Source organism: Rattus norvegicus, chromosome 1 (genome assembly GCF_036323735.1).
Source record: "Rattus norvegicus strain BN/NHsdMcwi chromosome 1, GRCr8, whole genome shotgun sequence".
NCBI classification, from domain to species: Eukaryota; Metazoa; Chordata; class Mammalia; order Rodentia; family Muridae; genus Rattus; species Rattus norvegicus.
This window is the reverse complement of record NC_086019.1, coordinates 236468770-236491403: the sequence shown is the minus strand read 5'-3', so window position 1 is coordinate 236491403 and position 22634 is coordinate 236468770. Positions and strand designations below refer to the sequence as shown.

Genomic DNA, 22634 nt, shown 5'->3' with positions numbered 1-22634 from the left:
TTAGCCTTAAACAGGACACTGACATCACCCCCATCAGGGCCCTGGAGTGTCTGTCATGCAAGAAGGGAGTGGGGGACTAGAAATGGAAGAGTGCTCTGTGCTGTCTTCTGGACATGGGCCTGCACAAACTTGGACCCTTCAGCGTTCCGTCATGGACCCTAGGAACTGATGAATATTTTCAGCAGTGGGGCAGAACGTAAAACCAACGTAGAAAACGGTAACCTGAGTATAGATCAGTAATGAACTCACTGGGGAAAAAGCAGGGGGGATTCCCATTCCCAGTAACTTCCCAAAACTAGAGGTGAAAAACTTCTACGGTGAAAACTTTAAAACACAGCAGAAAAAACTGGAACCATAATAGAAAACAGAATGGCTTCCCATGCTCATGAACAGAGAGAGTTAATATGGCAAAATTGGCTGCTATCAGCAAAAGATCTCTACGGAGTCAGCACAATACTTATCAGAATCCCAGTGCCATTCTTTTTTTTTTAAGATTTATTCATTTATTATGTATAAGTACACTGTAGCTGTCTTCAGACACACCAGAAGAGGGCATCAGATCCCATTACAGATGGTTGCGAGCCATCATGTGTTTGCTGGGAATTGAACTCAGGACCTCTGGAAGAGCAGTCAGTGCTCTTAACCGCTGAGCCATCTCTCCAGCCCCCCAGTGCCGCTCTTGACAGCACTAGAGAAGATAACCCTAAAGTTCACTTGGAAGCACAAAAGACCCTGAACAGCTAAAGAAATGCTCATCAGAAAGAGCAATGCTGGGAGTATTACAGTAGCCAAGAGCAAATCACATCAGAGTCCGAGAAGCAAAAGCACCAGGTACTGGCGTGAAGACAGATACATGGACCAATGGAATAGTGTAGCAGACCCCAAATAAAGCTGCACATTCACAGCCACCAGGGTTTTAACAAAGGTAGGAGAAAAGATAGCCTCTTTACAACAGTGCTGAGAAAGCTGGGTTTTCACATAGAGTGAAGTTAGATTCTTATTTTCCATGTTGTTTTTTTTTTTTAATTCAAAATGACTCAAAGACCTTAAAACTTGAAAGTGTAAAACGTCAAGAGGATAATACAGGGCAAACACTTCAAGATTCAACATAGCCAGAGGCTTTCTGAAAAGAACGCCAATAGCACAGGAAATGATCCCAATAATTAGAAAGATCGTATGATATTAAAAGGCTCTGTATAGCAAAACAAAGAAACAAAGAAACAAAAAACCCAGCCTTCACTGTAAAGATGTAGCCTATAGAATGAGGGAAATGATTTACTGATTACCATTAGACAGGGCAATAGTACCCCCCCCCCTATATAAAGAACTGCAATTTTTAAATACCAGGAAAGGTAATCATCAGATCCATAAATGAACTAGAGAACTGAACTCTCAAAAGCAGAAATGCAAATGGCTAAAAACTACTTGAACATTCTTACCCACCAGAGAAATTCAATTTATAAATGATTGGAGAGTCCATATCCCTCTATCCGGAATAGCTATTATCAGTAAATAAAGCAGGTGACTGCAGATGCTGGCAGATGTGGGGAAGTGGGAACGTTTACTCACTGCTGGTGAGAATACAAATACATACCGCCAGTGGCAGTTCCTGAAGAAACTAAACAGAACGACCAGGTCACAGCTCAGTAGTGCTTGGGAATGTATCACAGGGGCTCTGAGTCAACCCATATCCCAGCACCCATGGCAGGTAGCTTATAACCACTCTTGCACACACACACACACACACTCACACACACACACCACCACCACCATCACCAGGTGATCCGACACCTTCTTATGACCTCAGTGGGGACCCACACTTGAGTGCACATACCCATATATATATTTAAATATAAAAACAAAAACATTTTTAAAAATGTGGTACATATGCACAATAAAATTTGAATACATTCATGAAGAAAAAAGGAAATTATGACTTTCGTAGGAAAATAGATACAAGCGTAAATTGTGTTAAATAAAGTACGTTTGATTCAAATATTTTATGACAATGTTCTGGAGTAAAGTTAATAGTATGGGATACTAGTAAATATATCTGAAATTGACTATAACATTAGAACTTATTCACTGAAAATTAGTCTTTTAAATAATAAATTTTCAGTTAAATAAATCCATTCAGTCACTATACTGCTAATGATAATGTGTAGCAGTTAAGAATGCATCCCTGAGCAGTGAGATGCTCTAGTAGGTTAAGGCACTTGCTGCCAAGCCTGACAATGTGACAACGATCCCTGAGACTCACATCATGCATGGAGAGAACTGGCACCAACTTACACATACATACACACACACACACACACACACACACACACACACACACACACACCACATACCACACACACCACCACCACCACCACCACCACCACTAGTAAATAAACGTAACAAAATAATATTTTAAAAGATTTATTGTGAAAAAATGTGTTCCCACAAATAAACTAAGGCAAAGTTTACGGGGGACAGAATATTAAGTGATGTTTTTACTTATGCATAGAATCTAGACTTAAAACTATGTATTTGTGTGTTTATGTATGTGTTTGCTTACAGGAGCCTGTTTGTAGGTCATGAAACTGCCAAAGGGATCTCGAGAGGGCTGAGTGCTTAAAGAAGATAGGAGGAAATCAAGCAGTAGAGCACATGTAATAAAAAGGCAGGAAGGGGAATTAGTGAAGGCAGAAACTGTGGGAGAGGGCAGGTAAGGGGGGCGAGCAAGCGAGACTGACGTATAATGGTATAGATGGGAGAAGATGCCGCTACGAAGTCCGTTACTTTGCCTGCTAACCTAAAAAATGAATGTTTAAAAGGTGTACTTATTTGATTTGATATCTGTGAGTGTTTGCTTGTATGCCTGTATATGCACCACGAGTATGGCTGGTACTGAACTGGAGTTACAGCTATTGTGTGTGTGCTGCTTTGTTGGTACAGGGTAGCGACCCCAGATCCTCTGTAAGTGCAGCAAGCTCTCCTAACTGCCAGGACATCACTCTCGCTCCATTACCATTTTCTTTAGAGCTCTGAAGTGATTTTACCTTTATTTCCTTCACATTAAGCCAATCATTAAATTTCAGTGATTTCTGGAGTGGGGCAGAAGGAAGGCGTCATTCAGAGTGATGGAGGCCGTGGCCTGGTTGGCCTCACTGGGGGAGCTGGAGGAGCACGGACTGCCCTGCTGGCAAGTAGGAGCGGGAGAGCTGGTAAGCAATGTCCTCAGCAGCTTCCAGCTTTCACAGCTTGATCAGGCCATCACCTGCTGTGGCCAGCGAGCTGGCGATCAGCTCAGCTGCCTTGGAGTCCCCCTCAGCAGAGATGATGGCCGCCTTCTTCTGCTGCTCAGCCTTTTCCACCACAAATCTGGCTCTCTCTGCTTCCTGCTGAGCCACCTGTTTGGCTTCCACCGCCTCTGTGAACTCCTTCCCGAAGGTCGGATGTGTCAGGGACACGTCATCCAGGATGAGCCCAAATGTTGCTGCTCGCTCTGTGAGGTCATCGCTCACCTGCCTGGAGACCAGCTCTCGCTGCGTAATCAATTCTCCAGCATCGAGTCGAGCCACCACCGACTTGAGGATCTCTGTGGTGATAGATGGCAGCACTCGCTCATCATGGTCCTCGCCAACGCTGGTGTAGATATGAGGAAGCTGGCTGGCCACCGGCCGGAAGAGGATGCGTAGTGTGATGTTGACATTCTGCAAGTCTTTGCTACCAGTGATGACCGGTACATTCGGTGGTCGAGAGCGGCAGTCAAAGATAACTGGCTTCTGTACCCAACGGATGAGAAAGTGAGTCCGTTCCCCTACCACAATGTCCTGAATGCCACGGTAAAGCAGAGTTCACCACGCCTCCTGCAACTGCTAACGCCAGGCCAAAGTTTCCAATGGACTCAAACACTTTGGCAGCCATGAGTCCTTCTGCTGCTTCCACTCACACCTGTTTCCACTCTCCATTACCAATTTTTTAAAGTTAAAAAACGTAATCCATGAAGGAGATGAGAAGTTTCTCCGAAGGGAAGAGACGGCTCGCGTAAACACTAGGCAAAAAGGAGATCAGATTCCGGGTGGTGGATGCTGCATCTCAAGAGTCCTATGTTCTTATATTTCACGAGGCACTTTCTTGGAGAGGACACAAGAAAAATGAATGAATAAAAGTCAGGGAAAGAAGACATATTTTAAACTCATTTCTGAGCAGAAAAGAGCCTGTTAATTTCAACTTCCTGCAAGCCGGAAGTCCAAGTAAGCCTGGAACACCCCACACCTAACCTAAGTGTTCTGGAGAAGATTGCCCCGAGGGAGAGCAACCCGAGAGCGGAGCGGAGAGGGGCGTGGTTGGGGGCGTGGTGCGTGTAGAAGGCGGGGCGGGGCGGGGGCGGGGCGACGGCCGTTGCAGCGCGCCGGGCCCTATAGTGGAGCCCAGGGATGAAGCAGCTGTGCTGTTCTTGTCTGTTGTGGCTTGGACTCCTACTGGCTCCTTTCTCCCAGGAACAAGAAGAGGTCACCAGCCCCACGAAGTTGTGCGGCAGGGACCTGTTGGTAGAAGTTATAAAACTCTGTGGCCAAAATGACTGGAGCCGGTTCTCGATGGAAGAGCAAAGTCCTATGACAGAGTTGGTTCCCCAATATACACGGAAAGTCAAAACCTTCAACCCTCACCGGTCCTCCTCCTCCTGGGGAAGATTCACAAACCCAGGTAAAACTCTGAAGGGAAGGCATGTTAGCTTATCAGTGTGCAAACTCCTCTTTTTTTATCCTCGACTCTGCTCCGCCAGTGAGTTTCTGTAGGAAATAGAATTTGTGCCTAGTGTACGTGTAAATACAATTTTTAAAACCATACGAACTAATTAGACTTAGAAGAAATAATTTGGTCAGAGTGGGCCTTATTAAAAAGATGACCTTTTCATGTGTCCCCAACATTCCACGTGTTATTAAGCTTAATCTCCAAGGCAGTGTTAGGAGGCAAAGTGAGGGAATTAAGGCCATTATCACAGAAATGGCTTGTCCTGAGTGAATCTGTTGTGAAATCAACTTCATGCTTCTCTTCCTGCACCTCTGCTATGGGATGATGCTACAGGAAAAGTCCTTGGACCCTGTAGCATCTCTAGATCAGGAATCAAATAAATTCTTGTTCATTTGAAATTAACCACTGTCAGGCATTCTCAGAAAACGGATCTAAGTGGTGAGGGACTAGCCACAGAGATAGGTGGCTGTGGTGCGGGAGTTTTTTAGAGGAAACGGAAGGGGGAAAGACACTGCTATCTGAATTATATGGGGAAGAGTGGGGAGGTCGGGATGGCTGGAACAGGAAGCAAAAGCAGCAGCAGCGTAGGGCAGTAAGGTTCCTCCAGAAGGGTTGATCGAGGTAAGACAGCAAAAATCAACACAACAACTCATGTGAACTGAAAACTTCGTAAAGGTCACAGGGAAGGACAAGGGGCCGTGAAATGAGTCTCTGCATGGATAGTTCATCTATGCAAATGGGTAGAAAGGGAGACTATATATATGGAGACAATGAAATTTCTCTGTCGATTGCAGCGATGCTGAAGGTGAATTAGCATGATGAATTGCATAGACAGATTTCGTGATCTTGACCTACCCTTACCTTTCTGGTATAAGCTTTTCTCCTATGTTGTAAAATGTTTGTAGGTTCACTTAACTAATTTCATAGGTTTTTTTTTTTCCCAAGCCAGTGTTTGCATGTGAAACGACTTACAAGAACTTTAAAAATAAAAAAAATCCGTGTTCTTACTTGATTTGGAAATAGGAAGTTAAAGTCATAAAGTGAAAGGGAGCTACTTATAAACTACTTTCCTTTAAAAATAGGTGGGATTCACCTCTAAAACCATCTAGTCTTGCTTTTGATTTGTCATCCATGTGCTTAAGTTTCGTATGTCTGTGTCTGTTGAGGTTTTCATTTAGATTTTATTTCAAATGTTAAAAAATTAATAATAATTTATTTTAAAATGGCTATATCTACACTATTTCCTCTTTTCTTACTGTATTTTGTTTCCTTTAACCTTTGTTTTCTTGTTTAGTTACAAGTCTGTCTTACTAGTCAGAAAAGCAGGAAAGGGCAGTACACTGCATCCTCTCGAGTCAGGGACAGAGCGGCCCTGGCAAAACCTCACAATGAAAGGCCAGGTGGGAAGAAAGACCCAGTAAAGGATTCAGAAAGGCCAAGAATCCACACAGACTCTACACTCCTCTATCTCTTCCTCCTTGTCCCTCTCTTTCTCTTTTTGCCCATCTGTATTTGTGTTCCTTTCTTCTATAGCAAGCCTCATGGAATCTTTTCAGTCTCAAAACTCGCTAATTCCTCCTCCTCCTCTTCTCCTCCACCTTGTTTCTCATCATCATCATCCTTTTCTTCCTCTTCTTCCACTGCCTTCTCTTCTAATTTCAAATAGAAATATGACTGAGCTGACTAGTTTCCCCACACGCCATCCATCCCCACCCCCATAGTAGACTTCTTTCCTTGAGTGTCAATAGGGGTTATAGGATGTGGAGTGCAGCTCACAGAGCTGAATCTGTGGTTAAGGCCTTGGAAAAAATTCTCCTTCTAGGCAATACTAAATATGGACACACAGCAGAAAATCACGATGTCCCTGAATAATGAACACAGGTTTAATGGGTATTTCTACAAAGGTGACATTTGAAGCCCTTGAGAAGGTGCCCAGAATCACCACAGGATCCAGCAGTTCCACTCCTAGGCTTATACCCAAAGGACCAAACACACCAACACATACAAACGTAGGTGTGAATAGCCGGGGTAAGTACCATTCATAATAGCCAAAAAGTGAAGACCACCAAGGCATCCACAAGCCCATACATGGATGAGTGAAATGCACTGTGGGAAAGCCACACCCTGGGAAGTTATTTAGCCATGAAAGGGATAAAGGAGGGACGTAGATGACTCCCTGGTTAATCATGGAAACTACTATGCCAATATGCAGACAAAAAATGACCACATACCAAAAGCAACCCAGTTTGTGACACATAGAACAGACAAATCCATGGGGAAGCATAGATGACGGGTTGCCTAGTGCTAGAGGGAGAGATGGTGGGAGAGACTGTTAGTGGGTTCGGGCTTTCTGTTGGTTTATTTGTTCTGCGTGTTATTGTTTTGAGAGGTGAGAGAAGCATTCTGGAATTAGAAAAGGGGTACTGGCCCCACCACCTCGACAACCTTGAAGATCCAGTGGGAGCCATTGATTTTCAGTGTGTTGTAAAATGCTGAATTTGACAGCACGAGAGCAGTATCACAATAAAAAAAAGAAAACGCTATTACCAAATGTTTGAAGCTTGCTAACTAAGTCTTCTCGTAGGGGAATGCTGCAACTATTTCGCTGAAAAGCACACTGCCTCTCAACTTCTATTTGAAATGATTTTAAGTAGTTATCTGATTTTAGTATTGCAATACTAAATTTGTATCTAACAGAGGATCTGGATAAAGAGGACTTCCCCCCTTCCCATTGTCTCCCGACAGGCGTCTCCCAGAAGAAAGCAACACACACTTGGGAATCTCAGTCACTGCCCAACTATCAGCTTAAAAAGGAGGAGCTGCTTCCGAAGACAGGAGTGCATTCATACCACGGTGGCAAGCCCTATGTGAAGAGTGTAAAATTTCAGAAGAAAAACACTGACAAAATGAGTACCTTCAGCGGCTTATTTTGGGGGAACCATCCCCAGAGGAAGCGCAGAGGTTTCGCAGATAAATGCTGTGCTATAGGGTGCTCCAAAGAGGAGCTGGCCGTCGCATGCCTTCCGTTTGTTGATTTTTAAACCTTAACGATTAAACAAACATCACTGGTGACAGAGATGTACAAACTGCCGTAGAAACCATGCTCACTTAATAAAAGCTTACAAAATCCAACTTGCTACTTGTTTGCTCTTGGAGGTCTGCTTGTAGGTGCAGGACTGAACCACGCTAGAGAATGTCTGCGTGTAGTTTGCAGTGTTTTACGGTAGTAAAGAAAATCTTAGTATCTACTGACTCTGGTTTTGTTGTATATTTTGAAAGAAGGTATATAAGTGTCAAGACCCATGTAGGTATTTGAAAATTGCCTATTCAGGTTTTGTCCTGGTTGAAAGCTCTTAAGCTGGGTTTAAATGGAATATGGAGTGTTATACATTCTGACTAGATGATAAAAAAAGGACTCATGCCTGTAACTACTGGGCTCATAGTCATCCAACTAATTCATCTCAGCAACTTAAAGCAGCTAGCTATGCCCCTCACACAAGCTGTTGTACTGTGATAGTAGACACATTGTTTTAGGGCCTTGAGTTTTCTCCTTGTACCATTTCCCTGCCGAGCCATCTCACCAGCCCTGTGTGAAGTTTTTTAATGCTATAAAGTTGAGCAAAACTTGAAGTTTCCAAAGTAGAATTCTCAGCCACTAAATGAAGGGTAAGCATCGTTCCAAAGCTCCCTCTGACGTCCTTCCCAGGTGTGCCCTGTAATAACCTGTCCAGTGTGACTTCTGCTCAGTGCGACTTCTGCTCAGTGAGACTTCTGCTCAGCGTGACATACTTCTGCTTCTCTTCAGCCACATTATGTCTCAGGACAAGACTTCTTTTCCACACACCTCTATATTTCTGGTGCATTTGTAAAAAAAAAAATATTTTGTTTTTCAAAACTGCTTTCAAAATATACCCTGCACATTTACCTTTGTAAATTGAAAAAAAACCGTTTTTGAAACAAATTTGTTATGCCATGGTCGAATGGGTCCACAAGGCTTTGGATGAAAATGTACCTTTAATACGGACAAAACTTTAGATCTGTTAAAGAAATGCAACTTTAACATCAGATCTAGGCGTTACAGTAAGGAGGGACAAAGAACAGTCCCCAACCCCAGCAGAGCTCTAAGCAAAAAAGTAAAGAAAGGCTCACCAAATTGCAGAAGGACAGAGTCTGCACTAGCGAAAAGTTAAAGAAGGAAGGTCTTTGGTCCACACGGCAAGCAAATACTGGAGAAGGGCCCTGCTCTTCTAAGTCTATTGAGTGGAGCTAAGTGAAGAATCATTCTTTATATATTGTTTTCTTTTTTTAATTTTTTAAATTTTTTATTTTTAAATGTATTTTTATTGGATACTTTATTTACATTTCAAATGTTATCCCCTTTCCCATTTTCCCCTCCACAAGCCCCCTATCCCATTCCCCCTCCCCCTGCTTCTATGAGGGTGCTCCCCCACCCACCCACACACTCCCACCCCACTGCCCTAGCATTCCCCTACACTGGGGTATTGAGCTTTCCCAGGACCAAGGGCCTCCCCTCCCATTGATGCCCTACAAGGACGCCATATGCAGCTGGAGCCATGGGTCCTCCATGTGTACTCTTGGATGGTTGGTGGTTTAGTCCTTGGGAGCTCTGGGGGGTCTGGTTGATTGATATTGGGGTTGCAAACCCCTTCAGCTCCTTCAGTCCTTCTCCTAACTTCTCCATTAGGGTCCCTGTGCTAAGTCAGATGGTTGGCTGTAAGCATCTGCCTCTGTATTTGTCAGGCTCTGGTAGAGCCTCCCAGGAGACAGCTATATCAGGCTCCTGCCAGCATGCACTTCTTGGCATCAGCAATTGTGTCTGGGTTTGGTGGCTGCATATGGGATGGATCCCCAGGTGGGGCAGTCTCTGGATGGCCTTTCCTTCAGTCTTTGTCCCTGCATTTCTATTAGACAGGAGCAATTCTGGGTTAAAATTTTGGAGATGGGTGGGAGACTCCATCCCTCAATCGGGCGCCATGCCTAACCTCAGGATACGGTCTCTACAGGTTCTTTTTCCCCTTCGTTGGGTGTTTCAGCTAATGTCATTTTAGCAGCTGCTGCTGGGAGGTCCTGGGAGCCTCTTATTTTCCTGGCTTCTGGAATCTTCTGGTGGCTACCCCCAGTTCACCATCCCCCATTGCTTACACACCTCCATTCAAATTCCTGAACCTCTGTACTTCTCAGTCTCCTCCCACACCTGATCCCACCCCATTTTCCCTTCCCTCTCCTCTCCTCTCCCAACTTCCTCTCTCCCTCTACCTCTATGGTGATAATTTTGTTCCCCCTTCTAAGTAGGACTGAAGCATCCACACTTTGGTCTTCCTTCTTCTTAGGCTTCATAAGGTCTGTGAATTGAATCATGGGTACTCCTAGCTTTTAGCCTAGAATCTACTTATCAGTGAACACATACCGTTTGTTTTGTGACTGGGCTACCTTACTCAGGATGCATTTTTTTTAAAGATTTATTTATTTATTATATATAAGTACACTGTCGCTGTCTTCAGACACATCAGAAGAGGGCATCGGATCCCATTACAGATGGGTGTGAACCACCATGTGGTTGCTGGGATTTGAACTCAGGACCTCTGGAAGAGCAGTCGGTGCTCTTAACCTCTGAGCCATCTCTCCAGCCCTCAGGATGCATTTTTAAACAGATCTTTTAGTAAAGCCTTTAGCTGGAGGAAGCAGAAGTCCCTGTAGCAACAAAAAGAAAAGTAATTTTTTAATTTTTACTCTTTTTTTTTTTTTTTGGTTCTTTTTTTCGGAGCTGGGGACTGAACCCAGGGCCTTGTGCTTCCTAGGTAAGCGCTCTACCACTAAGCTAAATCCCAGCCCCATAATTTTTTATTTTTAAAATTAACATTCAAAGTCTATGGTCATGGTTCTATAGAGGAACAGAGTCAATAGAATGGATATATTTTAATGGGGGTCTTATTAGATTTGCTTACAGGGTTCAATCAGGGTAGTCCAGCCATGGCTGTCTTTACCTTGGAGCTCTGAGACCACAAAGTTGGAAGCCTCAGCAGCCACGATCTGGTACTGAAGGCTTAGAGGACTCCTAGAGAGGTCTTTATTCCAAACCAGTCTACACTGAAAGCTTGAAGAAGTGGGGTTCTGACACCAGGAAAGGAATGTAGCAGCAGCAGCAGCAGCAGCGTAGATGAACTCACAAACAAGGTAGAAGAAATGGACAGACAGAAGGCAAAGGGACAAAACCCAAAGGCTTTTTTTTTTTAGATTTCTTTCTATCTGTATCTGGGTTGCCACCAGAAGGTGTGACACACATCTAGGGTGGATCCTCCCACTTAATTTAGGAGAATCCCTCAACACTGTGTCCATATGTTTTTCTCATAGTTGAATCCAAATCAGTTAAATTGACAAGACTAAGCTTCAAAAAAAAAAAAAAAAAAAGTCCGTTTCATTATAGCACCTTCATGCACATTTTGTCGTCTTGTTACTCCTCCCGCTCTCTACTGGAGCACCCCATTTGATTCCCATGCCACATACATTCCACCATTCCATTACTCTCTCCCTTCCTTAAGCCTCTTTCCCCGACTCTTGGCCCCTGCCCCAGTTATACCCACATATGTATCTGTTAAAATCTAGGATCATGAAAGGAAACATAGTGTCTTAGGGTTTTACTGCTGTGAAGAGACACCATGACCAAGGCCACACTTACAATGACAGCATTTAATCGGGGCTGGCTTACAGGTTCAGAGGTTCAGTCCATGATCATCGAGGCAGGAGCATGACAGCCTCCAGGCAGGCATGGTGCGGGGGGAGCTGAGAGCTCTACCTCTTCATCTGAAGGATGGAGAAGACTGGCTCCCGCGTGGTAAGGAGGAGGGTCCTATTGTCCACCCGGACAGTGACATACCCACTCCAATAAGGCCACACCTCCTAATAGTGCCACCCCCTGGGCCAAGCACATTTAAACCATCACATTCCATTTACTTCCTGGTCCCCACTTGTTCAAACACACGAGTCTATGGGAGCCATACCTAAGCATAGCATAATGCTAAATACATTTAGTCCAACTTCCAGAGTCTTTATTCTATGGAAGGCGCAACTATGTTAAAAGTTCAAAGTTCAAAGTCTCTTCTCAGATTCATCCAACCACTTAACTGTAATCCCCAAAGCAAGATGGGAAACCAGCTGGACAAACTCCAAGCTCTACATCTCCATGTCTGATGACAAAGTCTTCAGATCTCCAGCTCCTTTTTCATCTTCGTTGACTGCAACAACCTGGGCTGGTTCCACCCCCTGTTAGCAGCTTACCTCAGCAGGTAGCCCACAGCTCTGGCATCTCTAATATCTCGGGGTCTCCAAGTCAACTTCAACTCAACTTCCTAGCTTCTTGTTGAAACATATTAGGGATCCATACATGATCTTCTTGTAGGGGAGGTGCTGATGCTAAGATCTGGCTCCCTTATTGGTTCTTCATTTGGTCAATAAAGGAGTCCGGGAGCCAATTGCTGGGCAGAAGGAACAGGTGGGACTTCCAGGTCCCAGAAGGAAAAGGGGACACAGGGAAGGAGAAGGTTTTTGTTTTTTTGTTTTTGTTTTTGTTTTTTGCCAGGCATTAGAGTATAAAGCAGCAGTCATGGAGGGCCTGGGGCAGCTAGGGTCTGTCGCCTCTGCTGCAGGCAGGGACCTGGGGAGCTTGGCTGGGGGAGTGAGGATGGGGGTTGTTTAGCTGATTCAGGTTAGCTGAAAGGTTTAGGGCAGGAGACTTTGTGCTCAGCAATTGTGCTAGCTGGTAAATTCTAAGGTTATAAAGCTGAGTGCGTGCATGTGGTGTGTGTGTGTGTGTGTGTGTGTGTGTGTGTGTGTGTGTGTGTGTGTGTGTGTGTGTGTGTGTTATCCTCGGATTCAAAGGTCTCGGGTGGGAGTGGTAACGCAACCCCTCCAGGAGCAAAGGTGGATGGGAAAGAGAAGCCGTGTCAATGATGGTGGCTTGGCGAAGGATACCAAGATGGGCCAGAGCACGAGCGGCAGCTCCGAGGCAACCTGGGTCAGTGCTCGCGGCAGCGGATCGGGAGCTAAACCGGATCGGGAGCTAAACCGGGAGCCTGATGGCAAAGCCTGGGCAAAGGCTGTAGCATGTGTTTTTAAAATTACTTGCAACATATTCTGGGCTCCTCCAAATGGCTTGGGTCCCATCTCCAGCTCCCTCTGTAGCCCTCTAGGCTCTGGTTGACGCCACTCCACTGTTGCTGCTATTCTTCGTGGTCATCCCATACTACGGGCATCTCCATTATTCTGGACTCTTCTGCTACAACTAGGTTTTAACAGAAGCCTCTCACAGGCTCTCTTCATGGTGCCAAACCTCAAGTTCCTTGCACGGCCTCTTCAGTTCTGGGCTGTCAACTGCCGCTGAGGCTACACCATGACCAATGGCCTTTCCTGGCCTCTCACAGTTCTTCATGACCCCTTCATGCCTTCAAAAGCAGTGCCAGCTGGGTGACTCTTACACATTACCAAGTCCAGCTGCAGCATGAGGTACAACCTTGGCTATCTCTGGAACATGGCTTCTTTGTGCTCTCAGAAAACATCCCAGAAGATTTTACCTCAGTGATGCTGGTCTCTTTTTTAATCACCACTAATTTCTTGGCTCCAGCTAACCGGCATCAATTGTCCCAGTAGTCTTTTCTGTTTTGGACTCTAAAGTCAGAACCACGTGGTCAAGGCTGTCAAGTTCTGCTGCTTTTGGAGCTGGACCGCATGGCCCCCTTGTTCTATTATAGCTTTCTGTTTTCCAACACCTTCACTGCCTAAGCTTGGCTGTTCTGGAATTTTCTCTGTAGATTGATCTTCATTGCTATGTCTCCTGAATGCTGGGATTGAAGAGGTATTCCACCACACCTGGACTTCATTTATTCTTCATCTAGAACTTGTTCTATCCCAGGCTGGCCTTGAACTCAGAGATCTGCTTTCCTTTGTCTCCTGGAATTAAAGGTCTGTACTACCATGCCTGGGCCAAAACCTTTCAAGGCCACTGTTCCTCAAGAACAAAAGCCTGTGTTTTCCAGCCTGAAGATCTGGATCACAAGTGTGCCCTTCCTTTCCGGATTGTAGTTCATTCCAAATTAAAAGTCCAAATGAAAACAATACCTAGGTCAGAACAATGCTTATATATGACTATTCCTTCTTCAACTGAGAGAGCAAAGCTTATCTGGGTAGGATCTTGACCCAAAGCCACCACTCCCTTAATTCCATTTCATATCCTCAAACAAAGGACTCAGCTTCATTCCACTGCCTGGTGCCCCTTTACTCTTTCTTTGAACCATATAGTTTTGTGTTTTTTTTCTTTCTATGCTTTCTACTTCGCACTAAAATTCTCTTAGTAACCACACAACAGATTTATACCAGGCTGTTTTTAGACTTCCTTTGTCAAAGCAATTCCTCTAAATCCCTTCACCTTAGCCTCAAGCAGACTCTTCTGACAATGGCAAAAAGCAGCCACATTCTTTACCAAAATAGCACAAAAACAGTCTCTAGTCCACATACTAAAAGTCTATTCCTCTGAAACCTCTTGAGCTAGGTCCCCACCTTTCAAAACACCCAGGAACACTGTCTTCCATGCTTCTAGTAGAATGGCCCATTAAGCCACACTTACAGCATTCCACTGCTTTACAAATCCACATTACGGGGTTGGGGATTTAGCTCAGTGGCAGAGCGCTTGCCTAGGAAGCGCAAGGCCCTGGGTTCGGTCCCCAGCTCCGAAAAAAAAAAAAAAAGAAGAACAACAACAAAAAAAAAAAACAAAAAAACAAAAAAAACAAATCCACATTACTTGAACAAAAGCATCGTCAGGCCTATCACAGCAATACTTCAGTCCCTGGTACAACTTCTGTCTTAGTTAAGGTTCTACTACTGTGAAGAGACATAGTGACCATAGCAACTCTTATAAGGATGACATTTAACTGGGGCTGACTTACAGGTTCAGAGGTTCAGTCCATTATCATCAAGGCAGGAGCATGGCAATGTCCAGGTGGACATGGTGCAGGAGCTGAGAGTTCTACATCTTCATCTGAAGGCTGCTAGGAAACTGACTGTTGGATAGCCAGTGAGAATGGCTAAGATCAAAAACTCAGGTGACAGCAAATGTTGGCAAGGATATGGAGAAAGAGGAGCACTCCTCCATTGTTGGTGGGATTGCAGACTGGTACAACCATTCTGGAAATCAGTCTGGAGGTTCCTCAGAAAATCGGACATTGAACTACCTGAGTACCCAGCTATTCCTCTTTTGGATAGTATTAGTATGTGGTCTTCTATGAAGTTCTGGTAGAACTCTGCACTGAACCCATCTGGACCTGGGCTCTTTTTGGTTGGGAGACCTTTAATGACTGCTTCTATTTCTTTAGGGGTTATGGGGTTGTTTAAATGGTTTATTTGTTCCTGATTTAACTTCTTTACCTGGTATCTGTCTAGGAAATTGTCCATTTCTTCCAGATTTTCCAGTTTTGTTGAATATAGGCTTTTGTAGTAGGATCTGATGATTTTTTTGAATTTCCTCTGATTCTGTAGTTATGTCTCCCTTTTCATTTCTGATTTTGTTAATTTGGACACACTCTCTGTGACCTCTTGTTAGTCTGGCTAAGGGTTTATCTATCTTGTTGATTTTCTCAAAGAACCAACTTTTGGTTCTGTTGATTCTTTCTATGGTCCTTTTTGTTTCTACTTGGTTGATTTCAGCTCTGAGTTTATTATTTCCTGCCTTCTACTCCTCCTGGGTGTATTTACTTCTTTTTGTTCTAGAGCTTTTAGGTGTGCTGTCAAGCTGCTGATATATGCTTTCTCCTGTTTCTTTCTGCAGGCACTCAGAGCTATGAGTTTTCCTCTTAGCACAGCTTTCATTGTGTCCCATAAGTTTGGGTATGTTGTACCTTCGTTTTCATTAAATGCTAAGAAGTCTTTAATTTCTTTCTTTATTTCTTCCTTGACCAGGTTATTATTGAGTAGAGCATTGTTCAACTTCCATGTATATGTGAGCGTTCTTCCCTTATTGTTATTGAAGACCAGCTTTAGCCCGTGGTGATCTGATAGGACGCATGGGATTATTTCTATCTTTCTGTATCTGTTGAGGCCTGTTTTATGACCGATTATATGGTCAATTTTGGAGAAAGTACCATGAGGTGGTGAAAAGAAGGTATATCCTTTTGTTTTAGGATAGAATGTTCTATAAATATCTGTGAAGTCCATTTGGTTCATGACTTCTCTTTGTCTATGTCTCTGTTTAATTTCTGTTTCCATGATCTGTCCATTGATAAGAGTGGGGTGTTGAAAACTCCTACTATTATCGTGTGAGGTGCAATGTATGCGTTGAGCTTTAGTAAGCTTTCTTTTATGTATGTAGGTGCCCTTGTATTTGGAGCATAGATATTTAGGATTGAGAGTTCATCTTGGTAGATTTTTCCTTTGATGAATATAAAGTGTCCTTCGTTATCTTTTTTGATGACTTTTGGTTGAAAATCTATTTTATTTGATATTAGAATGGCTACTCCAGCTTGCTTCTTCTGACCATTTGCTTGGAAAGTTGTTTTCCAGCCTTTCACTCTGAGGTAGTGTCTGTCTTTGTCTCTGAGGTGTGTTTCCTGTAGGCAGCAGAATGCAGGGTCCTCATTGTGTATCCAGTTTGTTAGTCTATGTCTTTTTATTGGGAAATTGAGTCCATTGATGTCGAGAGATATTAAGGAATAGTGATTATTGCTTCCTGTTATATTCACATTTGGATGTGAGGTTATGTTTGTGTGCTTTCATTCTCTTTGTTTTGTTGCCAAGACGATTAGTTTCTTGCTTCTTCTAGGGTATAGCTTGCCTCCTTATGTTGGGCTTTACCATTTATTATCCTTTGTAGGGCTGGATTTGTAGAAAGATATTATGTAAATTTGGTTTTGTCATGGAATATCTTGGTTTCTCCATCTATGTTAATTGAGAGTTTTGCTGGATACAGTAACCTGGGCTGGCATTTGTGTTCTCTTAGGGTCTGTATGACATCTGTCCAGGATCTTCTGGCTTTCATAGTCTCTGCTGAGAAGTCTGGTGTAATTCTGATGGGTCTGCCTTTATATGTTACTTGACATTTTCCCCTTACTGCTTTTAATATTCTTTCTTTGTTTTGTGCATTTGGTGTTTTGATTATTATGTGATGGGAGGGGTTTCTTTTCTGGTCCAATCTATTTGGAGTTCTGTAGGCTTCTTGTATGTTTATGGGCATCTCTTTCTTTAGGTTAGGCAAATTTTCTTCTATGATTTTGTCGAAGATATTTGCTGGTCCTTTCAGCTGGGAGTCTTCACTCTCTTCTATACCTATTATCCTTAGATTTGATCTTCTCATTGAGTCCTGGATTTCCTGTATGTTTTAGAACAGTAGCCTTTTCTGTTTTACATTATCTTTGACAGTTGAGTTGATGATTTCTATGGAATCTTCTGCTCCTGAGATTCTCTCTTCTATCTCTTGTATTCTGTTGGTGATGCTTGTATCTACAGCTCCTTGTCTCTTCCTTTGGTTTTCTATATCCAGGGTTGTCTCCCTTTGTGCTTTCTTTCTTGCTTCTATTTCCATTTTTAATTCCTTCGCCTGTTTGATTGTGTTTTCCTGTAATTCTTTCAGGGATTTTTGTGATTCCTTTCTATAGGCTTCTACTTGTTTATGTTTTCCTGCGTTTCTCTAAGGGAGTTCTTTATGTCTTTCTTGAAGTCCTCCATCATCATAAACAAAAGTGATTTTTAAGTAGAGTATAATGCCATAAGCAAATAGAGACTATTCAATTTATACCTTTACTATTTGTATCCTTTATTTTCTTCTCTTGTTTTATTACTCCAGCTAAGACTTCAAACATTACAATGAATACGAGTGGCAAGAGGGGGGAAGATTTTCTCATTCCAAGTTTAAGTTTCGGGATCTCAAAGATGCTGTCAATCCTCACTTTAGTACCCATCTTGCCGTAGTCTGATCTCTGTTCATACTTAATTCAGTCTCTGTGCTTTTCTCTAGCACAGACCTTCCTTCTAGCTTTTTTGGTATGTGTGAACACTCTGCTGATGACTAAAACTGATGCTGGTAAGTAAGACACATCTGGGTGCCCTCTGTAGCTCAGCTCCTTCTGTGGGTCTATAGTTCTGCCTTTGTGGGTGGTATTTCTTTTTTTTTTTTTAAGATTTATTCATTTATTATATATAAGTACACTGTAGCTGTCTTCAGATACACCAGAAGAGGGCATCAGATCTCTTTATAGATGGTTGTGAGCCACCATGTGGTTGCTGGGAATTGAACTCAGGACCTCTGGAAGAGCAGTCGGGTGCTCTTAACCGCTGAGCCATCTCTCCAGCCCGTGGGTGGTATTTCTTAAGATTCACACATACCAGTCAGTCCCTGCCTTAAGATGCAAAGGTGAACTCTGCATTTTATATATCAAACTTACAAAATATTCCCTTCTCAGTTTCAAAGTAGCCACCCAAGAATCGGTGTGTGCCCAGGAAGCTAGCTGTTCCCTTTTTACTTGGCATGTCCTGGAGATATAGGTCTATAAGGTAGGAAATGTGAGATGAAAGCAGACAGCATGCCCATTGGGAACTGTAGCCTCACACAAACCAATACCAGTGCCTTCTGGGCTGTATCACAACAGAAAGGGAAGGATTGGAGGGTTGGTGAGTTGGCCCTGTGGTTAAGGGTACTTGTTATTAAGCCTGACCACCTGAGTTGGATCCCTGAAACCCATGGGGTGGAGGGAGAGAACAGGTTCTTACAACTTGTCCTCTGAACTACATAAGCACACTATGTCGTGTAGGGTCCAGGTGTGGTGGCACGTGCCTTGAATCCCAGCATTGCTAGGCAAATGCAGGCAGATCTCTGTGAATTTGAGGCCAGCTTGATCTACACAGAGAGCTCTAGGCCAGACAGGATAGACAGTAAGATTCTTACAAACCAGGAAGGGAAGAATTCCTTCCAAATGCATTCTAATAATCCACTATTACTCTAACACCAAAATCAGATAAAACATAAACAGGCAGACTACAAGGCAGGCAGGGAAACACACACACACACACACACACACACACACACACACACACACACACACACACATCTTAAAGGGAAAGCTGGAAGGAATATGCAGAAAAAAAACTAACACTAAAAGCCCTTTGAAAAAGCTTTATGAAAACATATTGTAGAAGCATCTTAAATATATAAATAAAAAGTGTTAATGGAGTTATACTACACTAAGACATGACTCCAAACTGGACACCACATCCCAGCAAATAAAAACCCAGCACCAGGAGTTGATTGCTATTTTTGTAAGTTACTGGCAATGAGATCCCATTTATCTGCCACCCACAGGCCAGCACTGCAGGCTGTAGACAATGCGCTTGGTAACTGCCCACAGCTTGGCAGTAAGAGCCTGTGGCTGAAGACTGCATACTGAACTGTGAACCCAGAGACGTCAGCAGGAAGCTTCATCATCCTACTAAGTTTCATGGTTCTAGAAGGTGATGTCCATGCTACCAGAAGAAAAGAAACCCATCACACTCATCCTGCTGTGACTCCTACAAACTACAAAAATAACTGTCCTGACAAGATAAACCCACTGGTGCAGTAATGGCAAAAGTGCCAGGGGAGCAACCAACCACAGTCTGGGTGGATCTAAGGTCCACTCCATGAGACGGAACCCATTAGTGGTACTGTTAACGAGGCCAAGAAGACCCAGCTAGATAGGCCTTAGGCCCTGAAGGAGAAGCTACCACTGTTATTTTGCCAAATGAGCATAGTATTAAAATATCTTCTAATAACTTATTGCTATGTGCATAAATCAGTACATTGCTCAAACCTCACGGAGGTTTCTTCTTTCTATAGATGTCAGTTAACACAGAAATCCTCAATTAGTCAATATGCACTGAATAAGGATGTTGAAGGCTCAACCCTCAATGAAATGTACAAACCATAATGCTGCTCTCAAGGCTCAGGAAGAGGGGCATGGGAAGATTATAAGAGCCAGAGATGGCGGATGATTTAAAGCAGTGTTCTCCCAATATGACAGGGCAGTGGCACATATGAACTCACAGTGATTATCAACTCATACACAAGACTAGCACAGGCTCAAGCCAGATAAAATCCTACCATGGAGGCGGGCATGGTATTTCCACTACTAGCTGAGGAACTATTAACGCTGGATAGCTGTTGAAAGAGAAGAGCTTTCTTTAATGATGTAGCCTCAGGTAGGTTAACCACACTCTAGGGCATGCCCCACCCCACCATCCCTAGTTGGCAATACAATCTGGACTTGGGTGAAGAGGAGGAGGAGTAAGGTGAGGGTGGTAAAGAGAGACTCAAGGGTGAATGTGATCAAAATATATTGTATACAGTTATCAAATAATTAATAAAATATTTTAAATCACAATATAGGGGCTGGAGAGATGGCTCGGTGGTTAAGACTACTTACTGCTCTTACAGAGTATCCAGGTTTAGTAACCAGTTCCCACATATTGGCATGAAATGGTCTATAACTCTAGTTCTAGAAGATATGACACCCTCTTCTAGTCCCTGGGGTCACCAGGGACATATGGTGCATGCATATATATATATATATACACACACATACATACATATACATACATTGCATATACATGCCTATTTATGTATATAGGCAAATATACATATAAAAATTAAAACCTCAAAAAAAACCCCACAATAGGTGGATAAAAAGTCTGACAAAATCCATCTTTTATAAAAGCCCCAGAGAAACCTGAAACAGAGTGATCATGCCTTAATATGAAAGTCAATATACCCCTATTTATACTGAACAGGGGGAAACTGACAGCATTTCCTCCAAAATCATAAATATGACAGGGGCATCAATTCTCATCCTTATTCAAGAGTAAATGCTTAACCAGAGCAATAAAGCAAGAGATAGAATAAAAAGAGAGCAAAAGGAATAGAAAAAAGAAAACCTGTGTACAGATTCCATGATCTGATGCTCTAAAGCGCCTAAGATTTCATCCAGAGAACCTAATTTCTAATGAACAATTCAGACCTGTGTATAGATTCCATGATCCAAGCAAATGAACCCAACAGAGTCCTCAAAACATAAAGTATAAATGGTCAAATATACACTAAAAAAGATTCAACATCTTACGTCATAAGGGTAATACATTTCAAAACTACTCCGCCACTGAGATACACCACTGCCCAATAGAAAGTTAAAAAAGAAAACACCATTCACTTAAGTTTATGAAACATTTTCATCTATCTGTACAACTGGATTGGCTGGGTGATCACCCAAAGGAAAATAATTTATAATACTATAACAGCAACCTTACAATTGTGTGGGAACATGCTCAAGGTCCAATGAGGTAGTTACTATGACAACACACAGAATACATGGCTCACCCCAGGTGGGGGGGAGGGGCTCCCAAGACCGTAGAAATGCATTTATTTCCTCATCTCTATTATGTAATAAATTGTTTATGTAAAACTTAAATATTTACCAGAAGTTACAACTATAAAAATTTTCACTTTAAGGAGGAAAACTAGGGCTGTAAGAAGGCACTTTGCTAGAATAAATTTTGCAGTGTTACTGGAAGTATACATAAATATCATGGAAAACATATTTTCTAAAGGAGTGGTTCTCAACCTGTGGGTCACGGCCCCTTTGGGAGAATGACCATTTCACAGGGGTCTCCTAAGACCATCAGAAAGCACAAATGCTTACACTATTATTCATAACAGTAGAAAAATCAGTTATGAAGTAGCAGTGGAAATAATTTTTTGGTTGGGGGTCACCACAGCATAAGGAACTGTATTAAAGGGTCACAGCATTAGGAAGTCTGAGAGCCACTGTTCTAAAGCCAAATACCCACAAAAGTAAGGGATTACCTAATGATTATAGATTAACACCATCAAATATTCACATAAGTATAAAATTCTGAAAAAAGCTTAATTTCTAAGAAACATTAGCTTGAAGAAACATCTGACCTTAACTGATACCTGCTTCTCATATGGTATCAAGTTCTAGCTATGGGAGTAATTTCTTTATGTGTAGTGTTCAAACCAAAATTAAAAAGATTATGAGTTCTCAATGAAATGCAAGTCTCTTCACAACTTTGAATTTGACAATAAATCTCATTTTACAATCTTAAGAGTATGTGAGATTTATTTATTTATTTATTTATTTATTTATTTATTTATTTATTTTTAGTATAGAATAGTTTATTCAGGGCATGGGGAGGGGCATTAAGAGGGTAGTAGGGCAGAGAGGGGAGGAGGGAGGGTGAGGGAGGGAAGGAAGGGGAGGAAGGGAGGAGGGGAGGGGAGGGGAAGAGAGAAGGAGAGAGAGGAGGAGAGGCCAGCCATGAGTACATGGAGAGAAGGTGGGGGGGATGGGGAGAGAGGGGACAAAGGGGGAAGAGGGGAAGAGCAGGAGCATATGTGAGATTCTTAAAAGTAAAATTCAAATAATTTTAAAAGCCTAAAAATAAGTAAAATATTAGCCTTTTATGAAATATGTTAAATTTTAGTACAAAAACCTCAGATCAACTGTATTGTATGTTACTTTTATTTGAGAAGCTATAGAATTGACATTAACTGTATCAGACACACACAAACACACACATACACACACACACACTTGAGAAAACCTGAGAAATTATATAAAAAATTTATCTAACCTCCATTAAAATACATATTATATTTTTAAAAACAAAATCCACTAGTGTCACCACCCCATAGATGGCTTCTATATATGTTATCTACTAAAATTCTCAAAGAATGTGAGAAGCTGGCCCACATTTCTTCAGCACAACTAAAACTCTTAAGTCCAAGGTAAAAAACAGAACACAGCACTGAAAATAAAGAGTTTTTTAAAGAAATCACCAAA

The 22634-nt window shown here is 42.6% G+C and overlaps 1 protein-coding gene and 1 pseudogene across 1 annotated transcript; one reads left to right on the top strand and one right to left on the bottom strand.

Annotated features, from left to right (window-relative positions):
- Nucleotides 1–3015: 3015 nt before the first annotated feature.
- Phb1-ps9 (prohibitin 1, pseudogene 9) lies at nucleotides 3016–3912 on the bottom strand (annotated as a pseudogene).
- A 426-nt stretch (nucleotides 3913–4338) lies between these two features.
- On the top strand, nucleotides 4339–7874 carry Insl6 (insulin-like 6). Its single transcript, NM_022583.1, has 2 exons — nucleotides 4339–4695; nucleotides 7489–7874. Exons 1-2 carry the CDS (start codon nucleotides 4425–4427, stop codon nucleotides 7782–7784), a joined length of 567 nt encoding a protein of 188 aa, NP_072105.1. The 5' UTR covers nucleotides 4339–4424; the 3' UTR covers nucleotides 7785–7874.
- Nucleotides 7875–22634: the final 14760 nt, after the last annotated feature.

Excerpts from the sequence above, each read along its gene's own strand:
- Insl6 (NM_022583.1), top strand. The coding sequence starts at position 4,425 with ATGAAGCAGCTGTGCTGTTCTTGTCTGTTGTGGCTTGGACTCCTACTG. Across the intron at positions 4,696-7,488 it reads GGGAAGATTCACAAACCCAG|GCGTCTCCCAGAAGAAAGCA; the intron begins GTAAAACTCTGA and ends GTCTCCCGACAG.